This window comes from Choloepus didactylus, chromosome 16 (genome assembly GCF_015220235.1).
Source record: "Choloepus didactylus isolate mChoDid1 chromosome 16, mChoDid1.pri, whole genome shotgun sequence".
NCBI lineage: Eukaryota > Metazoa > Chordata > Mammalia > Pilosa > Megalonychidae > Choloepus > Choloepus didactylus.
The window spans coordinates 6,208,513-6,220,857 of record NC_051322.1 but is presented as its reverse complement, the minus strand read 5'-3'; the positions used below and the strand labels follow the sequence as shown (position 1 = coordinate 6,220,857).

General features: G+C 37.9%; 1 protein-coding gene across 1 annotated transcript in view; it reads left to right on the top strand.

Annotated features, from left to right (window-relative positions):
- C16H18orf63 (chromosome 16 C18orf63 homolog) overlaps nt 1-12,345 on the top strand; it is a 70,391-nt gene that overhangs the window by 45,216 nt on the left and 12,830 nt on the right. Inside the window, exons 14-16 of the mRNA XM_037805759.1 lie at nt 7,767-7,875; nt 9,753-9,809; nt 10,320-10,447. Of these exons, the coding sequence (XP_037661687.1) occupies nt 7,767-7,875; nt 9,753-9,809; nt 10,320-10,447 (294 nt within the window). The remainder of the gene's footprint in view (nt 1-7,766; nt 7,876-9,752; nt 9,810-10,319; nt 10,448-12,345) is intronic.

Below are 12,345 nucleotides of genomic sequence, written 5' to 3'. Positions count from 1 at the left end.
ATCTCCATGCAAACAACCTAATCCAAACGTTCCAACTTAATCCCCACTATTATGTCTGCCCCACAAGATTACATCAAAGATAATGGCGTTTGGGGGACATGATACATTCAAACTGTCACATGTGCTAAGGACAGGGTACTGAAATGAATAAGATTGGCATAACCTCCATCCTCTGAGATCTTATAGTCTGCCTCTAGAAATCTATTTTGTGTTCTTAGCAAGACTTAGTTGTATATATGAATTGAATGAAGCAAGTGTCAAGAATGACTTTTTGGTCCAAATTACATATAAAATATCCAACACTAAAAAAGAAACAAATGAAGCTTCTCACATAATTAGTATTATTCTGACTTTTAAAAATTTTAGACATTTAATTAACAAAATATGATCTGATTATTGTAGTAATATAGTTAAAAGAAACCAAAACCCTGAATGACTATTCCACTGAAACCTTACTTCATTAAATAAAAGAGAACCAATATAAGTTGAACTTTGCTTTTGATTTTTAAAGTGATTTACTGTCTACCACTTCACTAAACCTTTGCAATTAAAAGCAAAATTGAACATGAACCATACTTCAAAATCACAAATATAACTTGCTTCTAAAATTGTGCCTACTTAATTTGTTATATGCCTTTACTGTAAACATTTCTGTTTTTCAGCATTATGTTTGTTTTCCAGTTATTTTGCCAATCCCATCGGGAAATGTATTTGGTTTAAAGCCCATTTTGAATGTGCCAAAGCTAGTATTATAGTTAACTAGCAGATTGCTGAAAACAGTGGCATGTCATTTTGTTTGTGCAGCTGTGGTGAAAATAATTGTTTATGAAAGTAACATTAATCATTATACATGTGTGGTCAGATCAGTCACCCACAGCATGTAATAATTCTTAAAACCAGCCTCCTTCCCCTCTGCCCAGTATATTCCCAATCTGCCTTCCTGCTACTGCCCAGTCATTATGCCTTAGGGAATGAAAAACTTATTTTATTATTAGACTAAGCAAAATAATTAAAAATATAAATTCACTGCTGAAGTAACTGTATAGTATATTCCAGTTCTTTATATAAATAATCTTGATAGCCCCTCCTCTTCTCCATTAGTGTCTAAAACATTGAATTTATAGTATAATATTTCATTTAAATGAATGTTAATCTACATGGCAAAACCTGCTCATATTAGAATCAGTCTGTTTTCTTATTGCAGGCTTCTTTTTTATCTTACAATATTTATCTAATGAAAGTAAAAGAAATATATGTGTGTGTATGCTTTACTGTAGATAGATTGATTTTTTTGTATGGTTAATATTCTGTATTCAGAGGAGGAATTCCAGATCAAATTGCTGTACTCAGATTCACTGGAGAAATTAATAAAGATTTTGGTTAATTTTAAAGTTTATAAGTTTTGAAAGCCAAGATAACTCCACATCTCATTGGGGAAAATTAAGTTGTAACCTTTAGTTTAAATTTTTGGTGATTTATGCAGTATGGACCCCACCACCACCACCAGATTCATTTTAAACATTTCAGATGGGTGTATTTATTAGTTGTATGTTAGTTTTAGAACAATTACACTCTTAAAACCATAAATTAATGTTTTTATGTTTGCTTATATCCAGAGGCCTATAAAGATCAACCATTGCATTTAAAAGCCTCTGGCAATATGTCAAAATTAATATACTACCCATATTTAAGATTCACAGTATTTGCTGCTTGCTATATTTGTATGTTATTTCTATATAACATATAATTTTTATGTTATATTATTTCTTTTTGTATTTGCTTTCTGTAGCAAATATGTTAAGAATGTGAGCTTATCAGTGATTAGTTTTTATTTGACTAGCCAATTTTTGCTCTTGTTTTAAAAATTCCACTGAGATGGTGTTATGCTGGCATATATTGAACAGTTATTTATGGTTAAGAATGGTTAGTATTATACATATTTAAGGATGTTATGGTGATTATTGACTGATGCTTAAGGATGTTCATGTTGTTGTATCCCACCTAGTCCTATTTTAAATAAAAATAATAAAGATATTTCAAATAGATGAATTTTTCAAATGTCAGAATGACTCACTAAATTTCACTTAGTGAAATTTGAGAAGACAGATAAAGTACAAATTCCTTTACCTCTGTGGTCCCATTTCTTCACAAATATTTTTTTGGCTGGCCCCATGTAAACTGTCTCAGATCCTTACCACTTCACAGAACTTTTATTCTCAAGTCATTCATTTTTTTTTAATTTTTTAATTCATTTTATTGAGATATATTCATATACCATGCAGTCATACAAAACAAAGCATACATTCGATTGTTCACAGTACCATTACATAGTTGTGCATTCATCACCAAAATCAATCCCTGACACCTTCATTACCACACTCACAAAAATAACAAGAATAATAATTAAAGTGAAAAAAGAGCAATTAAAGTAAAAAAGAACACTGGGTGCCTTTGTTTGTTTCCTTTCCCCATTTTTCTACTCATCCATCCATTAACTAGACAAAGGGGAGTGTGGTCCATATCGCTTTCCCAATCACATTGTCACCCCTCATAAGCTATATTTTTATACAATCGTCTTCAAGATTCATGGGTTCTGGGTTGTAGTTTGATAGTTTCAGGTATTTACTGCTAGCTATTCCAATTCACTAGAACCTAAAAAGGGTTGCCTATGTTGTGAGTAAGAGTGCCCACCAGAGTGACCTCTCAGCTCCTTTTGGAATCTCTCTGCCACTGTAGCTTATTTCATTTCATTTCACATCCCCCTTTTGGTCAAAAAGATGTTCTCCATCCCACAATACCAGATCTACATTCCTCCCTGGGAGTCATATTCCACATTGCCAGGGTCAAGTCTTTCATTTTTGTATTCAACATCTGTTCTAGATGCTTGGGATGTATCAGTGAAGAGTGAGCTTATATCCTGGCAGGGAGGGACATACAATAAGCATAACAATAAACAGAACAAATCAGAAAATTATATAATGTATTAGAAAGTGATGAGTACAATGGCAAAAAGCAAAAAAAAAAAAAAAAAATCAAGGAAAGAGAGATGTTTGGGGCAGACTTCGTTGCGCAAAGACTTGAAGGAGATGAGAGAGCTAGCCACGTGAATATCTGAAAGACGAACTTTCCAGGGATAGGTGACTGCCAGAGCACAAAGACTCTTAAGAATGAACTGTGCCTTTTGTTGTTCAAGAAGTAGCAGGCAGCCCAGAATGGCTAGAGTAAAATCAAACAGAGAGGGGATATTAGGAGATAATATCTGATCATACTGACTTGTAGGCTGTGGTAAGGACGTTCACTCTTACACTAAGTAAAATCAGGTCAGGACCAAAGGAATGAAATGACCTGTTTTAAAAACAGAATCATTCTGTTTGCTGGGTGGAGGATAGACTGCAGGTGGAGGGAAGTATGAGAGAAGAAACAGGCCAGTTAAGAGGCTATCGCAGATATCCAGGTGGAAGATGACAGTGGTTAGTAGCACTGTGTTAGCAGTGGAGGAGATGAGTAGTGGTTGATTCTGGACATATTTTGAACAGTAGAGTTCACTGGATTTGAGATTTGAGAGAAAGAGAGGTATCAAGGATGACTCCAAGGATTTGGGCTTGATCAGGAGGAAAGACAGTTATTATCAACTGATAAGTCAAGTAAGAGGAGCACCGGACATTGACTGTTGGATTTAGCAACACGCAATTTCCATGGAGTGGTGGAGGCACAAGCCTTAAGTGAAGTGAGTTTAAGAGAAAAGGGAAGGGAGAAAAATGGAGATGAGTCTGGATTCATTTTGAGAAGACTCATCAGTGCACTCTCTGACATCCTTATTTTCGTTTACCCCTTAATGATATTGTCCCTTAATTATCATCTTCTTGAAACTCTATTCTCCCATGGCCACTATAATCTTACATCTCTGGACACATCTTTTCAGTTTCCTTTATGACTGGCATTGAGTACCCGAAGGACCTTGAAGGATGAGCAGTAGTTATGCCAGACACATTTGGGACACAGGAGGAATGGGAAGAAGGGTATTCCAAACAGAAGAAAGGAAATGTTTTTTAAGCAAACGCATGAAGATGTAAATGTGTTCAGGGAAGGGAACAATGAAGACTGATTCTGATTTGGTTAGCTTGTGCTTTTCATGGAGACCAGGGTGACTGAAGATGCAGCTGAAAGTTGGACCTGGGGAAGATGGTGAAAGGAGAGTTTGACACTGGGTAGTATAATCATCTGAGGACTCTTTAAGCAACATGACCTAGGGATTGGAGAATGGAAAATAGGACTGCACTAACAGACCTAGACATGAAAGCTGGCTGTACTTGATGAATACTGGAGAGGTGGTATCAGAGATGAAGTTAAATTTTTAAGCTTGAACCACTGGAAGGAGAGTGTTGCCTTTTAAAAACAGAAGAGTGGTGGGAAAAAATGCATCAAAAAGCTGGGTTTAGCCTGTCATAAACTGGGTTGGTGGCATTAGCAGAAGAGTCAGGTAAAGGTAGCCCATGGATTACTCAACTGAAGCTCAGAAATTGGGATAGCTTGGGGAGCTATTCACATAGAGATGACGGTTGTAGGTGTGTCTGAGAGTGCAAGGAGAGAAGAGAAAAACACAAATGACAACTTTGAAGGCGTAATACATTTAAGGAATGGGAAAAGAAGAAAATGGGAAAAAGAGCAATTGAAGGATAGCATCAGAAACCAGAAATTCCTGTTGCACAGAAGTCAAGGAAGAAGAGAGTTTTGAGGAGATCAACGATATCAGAGGTCACTACAAAGTCCAGAAACAAATGGCCTTGGTGTCTGAGCTCTTAATGGCTGCTACAGTTCTAAAGGTAAAGAGGATGAGGATGTCAGGTAGCAGAAGCAGCTTGTGTTAGACCACTCGGCAAGCAGCCAGCTTTGAAGAGAAGGGCAAATAGACAGTAGTTTGAGAGGGTGGCAAGAGCAAAGGAACTTGTATGATCTGAAACACAAAGATGAAACACTAAGAGATAACCAGGAAGAAATCAACACCTGGTGTAAATACATCAAATGGACAGAGTATTTTTTTTTATGTTAAGATTTTCCTCTAATTAAAAAAAAGTATGAAACCTGCTATCACCAAATATTAACAGATAAAAACTCATACAGTCACACATCTTAGCTTATCAGCTTATTTTTTGGAAGATGAGTGCCCTTGATTGATTTTTAAAATATTACATGTATCTTTTATAGTCAATGTTTTCTGTCAGTGAAAATTTTCCTAGTTTGCACAAAAAGTAAAAATGTATTAATGTTTTATTGTATTCCACAAAGATCATTCTGGCTATTCATTATATTATGAAATTCCTGAATTTAAATATCCAAGGAATGGTTTGTACTTATATTCAGAGATGAAAGAAATTAAATATATCATGCACATAATATTTTTTATTTTGTTCCACTAAGCTTTTTTCCAGAGCACCACTAGGAATTACTTCTAGTTGACAGCCTGTATTCCTGTATAAAATATATAAATCTGCATTCGAATTCAAGGAGAAATCTGGCAAAACATAACTGAGTCTTGGCTTATTATATATTTACTTATCTCACTAATAAGATAATTTTAGAATGAAGCCTTTTAAATCTCTGAAGAGCACAAGTTATGCTGCCTTAAAATAAAAGCCTGGAAGCAGATTTTTTGGAGCAGGAAGATGGAATAGGGGTTTGCTCCATCCACTGCACGCGTCGGCCTAGTATTGCAGTACCTCCAGGAACCACACACCCAGAATAAATACATAAATAAAAGCCTGGGTCTGCAGTTAGGAATTTTAGAAACATTCTGTTGAAACCATTATTACGTTTTATTTCTGAGGATGAGGGTTTTACAGAAGTTGCCTTTTTCAAATCTATTCCTAGTTCTGCTCCTTAACAGTACTTCCATACTGAAATAAAATTAAGTCTTTTATTAAGTAAAGAGACCTGCACTACCGTATTTTCCTCTTCAGTTCTGAACTTAATAAACTCTTGTTTTGGTCTGAATCAGAATTTGAAATGCCTGTTACAGTCCGTTTTTGATACAGGCAGGCTAGGTAATTCAGACAAAGCCGCTCACCAAAAACAGTTAATCACACTGGATACATTTTTAAAAATTCATAGAAACATTGACGAACCAAACTTATATACATAATCACCAATCTAAAACCTAAGAGAAAATGAGAAACCAGAAAGAAAAACAAAATTCAAAATCACTTTCAGTCTTAGGGTATTTGATATTCCAGACTTGAAACTGACCTGTGTTTTTGATGATGTTGAGGACTGAAAGTAACAGAAATAAAACCCAAGGCCTGCCAAAAACGGGGAGTCTGGCCCGAGATGCCCCTTCCCTGCTCTGCAATGCACACATTTTGCTGGGATGCTGTACCCCTAGGGTACAGGCAAACCTTAAATGAGGAGATCCATCCACTCTACCCCCATAGGACTGCAGATGTGTATTGTCTTGGTGCTGTGTAGAATTAAAGGAAAAGCATCCCTGAAAAAGTGCTGAGTAGAAGAGGGGAAAAAAACAACCCAAAAAGGGTCCCTCAGGGGCCTTAAGCCCAAATTCAAATTACCAACATGATGCGAGAAAACCTCAAAGCAAGAATTTAGTTTAAAATAATATTAAAGCAAAAGGGCACTTAAGTGTATGGCAGAAACAGAGGAAAACACAAAATAAAAAAAAAATTTAGGGAGAAAATGGTAAAATTTATTGAACGGCATTAAAGGAGAGCAAAGTAAACAGAAAGCTACATCATGTTCAGGGGTCGGAAGACGCAATATTGTAAACACAACGCAAATTTGATCTGAATTTCGACAGGTTTGTTTTTGGAACTTGAGCTTATTCAGAAATTGTTACAGGAATACAAAAGTCAAGAATAAACATTCTTAAAGAAGAACAAGAGGTGAGAACTTCCTCTCCAAATATCAAGATTTATACAAAGCTATAATGATTAAGGCAAAATGGTATTGGCATACAGATGGACAAACCATTGGTACAGAATAAAGAATCCAGAAAGAGAGAGACCCATATATATATATATATATATATATATATATATATATATATATATATATATATATATATATATATATATATATATGAATATTTGATATGTCTCTTGGTGGGATGGTGGATCAATAAAAAGAATGGACTTGTCAATAAATGATGCCTAGATAATTGGGTGTCCCTATGGGGGGAAAAAGGGACTCATGAGCATTCAATTCCAGGTGGATAAAAGCCTAAATATGAAATGCAAAAGTACAAAATGATTGGAAGATAATATATGGGATAGGGAAAGGTTTCTTAAAGGAAACACAAAAAGCACCAGCCATAAAGGAAAAATTGATAAATTCAACATTACAGTGAATATCTTGCATATATCAGAAAACCAGTGTTATGCTAACTTGCCCAGTGTTATGTAGGTGCTAAGAGGAGCTAAGTTTTAAAATCTGGTGTCTGTGCTCTCAGTCACTAAGCATTCTGCCACTCGTGGCTAATGGGATAAACACCAGCTTCAAAACTATCGCCTAAAATGCAAATCTGCTCTGTTGCAAGCTGCTTTATCTAACACTTACAAAGTTGGTGATTTTTTTAATTGTAAAAGTAATAACGCTGTTACAGACATTTGGTGATTTGGGGTCCAGCGTCCCTCAGATTTCCTTCAGGAAACCATTCCTCCCTGGCTTGAGGCCCCCTGGCTCGTGAATCCTACTCTCTGCACTGCCTGGGTGGGGTGGGACACAGTGCTCGGATCAGGGATGGGAATGTAACCCAGCCCAGAGCCAGCGAGAAGCAAGGACACCTCTTACGGAAACAGGAGGCACGTTCCCCGCTGCCCCACCCTGGGGTCAGCGCAAAGACGGTGAACTGGCCCCAGCAGCACGGTGCCTGAGACAGCCTTCCAGTTTCAAGAGCCAAAAAATGTCCTTTGTTTTAAGCCAGTTTGGGTTGGGCATTTTTGCCCCTTTCAAGGAATTATAACCAATACACACCCTAATCAGAAAAAGTTCAGAAAATGCAGAAAACTGTGAAGAAGGAAATTTAAAAATTACCCCAAATAACACCCCCCAGAAAGACACATTATTCAAATTTTGGGCCTTTGTCCTTTCAGTTTTTCATGTGTGTATGCACATATGTATATGTGTTCACAAAATTGGGAGTATACTGTATTTTTTTTATCCTGATATTTTCCAGGCGTTCATTGTCTGGTTAAGGGACAGATATTGTTACTATAATGTAATAGGTTTTAATTGTGACAGAAGCAGAAGGTTCTACAGGAACACAGGATATACACTCTCTCTAAGTGATCCTTCTTTTACATCCTATTGCTAGGAAAAACTAGGAATAGTTGCAAAACCTTAATTGATGGATGTTTTATTTGAAAAAAAGAAAAATACTGCTTTAGCCAACAGTGTCTCATTAAACTTGCAAATGAATGAACTCACAGCAACTGAGATGTATCAAATTCTTTTTAAAAATGGAAAACAACGTGTTGGAGAGGATGTGGAGAAATAGGAACACTCATGCATTGTTGGTGGGAATGTAAAATGGTGCAGCTGCTGTGGACAGTTGGGCAGTTCCTCAGAAAGCTGAGTATAGAGCCACCATACGGCTGACAATCCCACCGCTAGGATATACCCGAAAGAATTGAAAGCGGGGACTGGACAGATATTTGCGCCCTGATGTTCACACAACGTGTGGTGTAAACGTACAATGGAATATTGCTCAGCATTAAAGAGGAACAAAGTTCCAATTCATGCAACAACATTGATGAATCTTGAAGACATCTTGTTGCGTGAAATAAGCCAGACACAAAAGGACAAATATTGTATGATCTACTGATAGGAATCAACTAGAATAAGCAAATTCATAGAGTCAGAATCTAGACTATAGGTTACCAGGGGCTGGGTTGTGGGTGAGGAATGGAGAGTTGATGCTTAAGTTGTACAGGATTTCTATTTGGATTGATTATAAACTTTTGGTAATGGATGGTGGTGATGGTATCACAATATTGCTAATGTAGTTAGCAGCACTGAGTTATATATGTGAATGTGGTTAAAAGGGGAAATTTTAGGTCCTATATGTTGCTTGAAAAAAATTAAAGGAAAACACATAGGACTGTACAATACAATGAACTCTAGTGTAAATGATGGACTGTAGTTAATAATACAATTATAAAAATGTTCTTTCATGAATTATAACAAATGTACCTCACTAATGCAAGGTGTTAATAAGGTGGTATATAGTAACTCTATGTTTTATATATTTTATGCATGATATATTTCTATAAAACTATAACTTCTCTAGCAAAAAATATTAATTTAATGTTAGCAAAAAAACAATGAGGGAAGGAGAGAGTTCCACCATGGAGCTACTTGTGACCAGTAGGAAGTAAGATATTGTTTTATTATTTTACATATCTTCTTCAGGATTCAGCATAAAGAGCAAGAGCACATCAGAAAGCTACTCCTTTATTAACTTGAAGAGCAAATGTGAAAACTTACACTGTTCAATAGGAAGAGGTTTTATGAAACAGCCAGTGGCTACATATCATGTAAACTCTGAAGAGAAAGGAGAGAAATAGACCAAAAATAAATAAATAAAATAAAATGACCTAGAGAAGCAGGAAATAGTTACCAAAAAGCTAAACTGTTTGAGAGTGGCTGGAGGAAGGGATTCACAGTCACAGATAAATGGAAGGGGAAGTCTGGGTGGGGAAGGAATTCAGGCCAGATCTTAGGGGTTTTATTGGGGTTTCCAGGGTGGTTCCCAGTGACCTCTGCCTCCAGCTACTCCCGACCCACAGAAACAGTGAGAAGTAAGTATTCATCATTGTTTTAAGCCACTACGTTTTGAGATTAATCTGTTACACAGCAGTAGATAACTGGCACAGCGATACACACATAGAAACGGGGTCCAGGTATAGGGGTTGCAAGCAAAATTCTAGATAAATACCTGAGAACATTAATAAGAAAAATATGAGAAAACAGTGCAAATTTTGTTGAGCAAATTTATATTGGACTTGCTATCACCCTCCATTTGTGTAAGAAGAGAACAAATGAAGCCTTAGTGTCTGTATCAGATTCCCCAGAAAGTCTGGGAAAACCTGTATTTTTAACAAGTCTACCATACTGTAAGAATCACGGGTCTGTCACCAAGGGAGTCCCTAAGAATGGGAAATAAAACACCAAGTCTTCTTTGCCTGGTTAAGGCCGACTAGTCTTTCTAACAGACACGGGTTCCTCCAGGAGCCAGGTTGACCCCTAAATCAGAGTTAATCGCCCCTTCCCCAGCCCTCTGCACTTTCCTTTCCTGGGATGTTCCACAGATGTGTTAGTGCCTTTGGTGCCATCTGGTGACGGCAGCGGCTGTGCAGCCTTCCCGGCAGGTAGCTGCACCGTGTCTGCCTCGGAAGGAAAACAGGCCCGGAGGTGCCTGGCCATCTTCCTCAGGCCAGTATGTTGACTTCATCATTTTCTTGTGCTTATCAGTAGTTCCATATACATACAAATGCCTTCAAAAACCTTTCTTCAAGTTAGTTCTCTCTGTTTTCTCTCCTCCCCTGTTCCCACGTGAACACACCCCTTTTGTAGGGCATCTCATGTCACTGCCTCAGTTTCCAGGTGCAGAGTGTGGGTTTGGAGGTGCCACATGGGGACTTGTATGTTTGAAAAAGCCCCAAAAGCGAGGTGTGCAGGAGGGAACTCCTCTGCTTCCCCTAAGAATCACTCTTACTTGGTGTGGGCCAGCCCCCCAAATCTTCCCAGTTTACAGCACTGAGAACTTCTTGAGAAACTTCTCTCAGTTATCAGCAGAAAGGCCTCCCCCTCAAGGTTCTGGTCAAAGCTTCCAAAGCCTGGTGCTAACGTACGCCCCGCGCCCTTCCTGTCTCCCCGGGCACTCCACAGGCTTGCAGGGGAGCCCTAGGAGCCCAGAGCCGGCTGCCCCCATGATCGCCATCTCAGGAGCCCCCCGAATCCAGTGAGCTTGCTGTGGCACCCAGTGGAAATAAATGGCAGTTAATGATTATGACCCAGATTTGCAGGGCACATCTACAAAACAAAGAGCTTTTATATGCTATAAAATTAAGCAAGCCCTGTTTCCCAGAGCATAAATCCAGCCTTCCTTTTTCTCCATAAGAACTACTTTTAGTACTTCATAAACTGAAATAAGCCATACTATATACAGGGCTGCTGAGATGAAACAAAGAAGGCATTTTTAGTCATATTTCTCTTTAACCAGATTTACCACATTTCATTACTCTGCTGCCTACTATTGCTCTGTCGTCCCTAAGGAAATAACAAGATGAAATTGAGAATAAAAACAACATAAAGTAGGATATTCAATACCCCATGTTGCAAATACTCAATCAGGTCACACGATGATTAAATTTAGCCCTAGTTAACCCGATCTCAAGTGCAGTTCAATTCTGGGGACCATGAGAAACAGAATGCTTGTTCTACATGATCAGAACATATTTATATTGAAACATATGGTTTTGAGTTTCCCTGCCATGCAGAAACATTAAACCACAACCGGCAGGTTCCACTTTCAGAGAGCACTGAACACTGCATTTGTACTACCCATTTGACAGAGATTTCATTTCGCCAAGGAGAGCACTCACCACACAAATGCACAGAAGTACCTGGAGCCCCTCTGTCCCCTGGCGCTGCAGGAGAGAATATGAACTGCTATCTGTGTCCTGGGGATGATGATATTTCTGACAGGCAGATCCAGTTAGACCGAGTCCTAGAAACTTCCCCACCTTGAGTATAGGTTGTCACGCTGCTCAAAAAGAGGCCCCAAAGCATGGAGGATCTGCGTAAGTCTGAAGGAAGAAGTTTCTGGCATTTAAAATTGATTTTATAACAAGGCTGTGTATTTTCTTCGTGGGGAAAGCAAAGGGGTGGGGTTTTCAAATCAAATTGATTCACTGTTGCCTGCACTGGTTTTAATTAACCAGTAATTCTGCAGGAAAGTATGGGGATAGACCAGATGTCCTCTCAAGTTTCCCTCAAACCTGACTGCTATTTACTGAATCACAGAATGTTAGAACAAAAAGAGCTCTTAGTCCACTAGGCTCGGTCCTTTACTGACATGAGGAAGCTGAAATGCATGGACGACGTGAAGTTCGTACTTTATACTACAAGTTATGAGAAAAACATGATCATGTTGCTTTATAGTCCCATCTTGCTCTTTATAAAAATCTCTTTTTTGTGAAAAAATCATGGATTCTAGAGAATTGTTTAAGTATTTATGTGCAATTTAAAGAATAATAATGGCTACTATGAAACAAAGACCTTATGCTACCATCCAGGTTAAGAAAAACCACCAGTACCTTAGAAGCTTCCCAA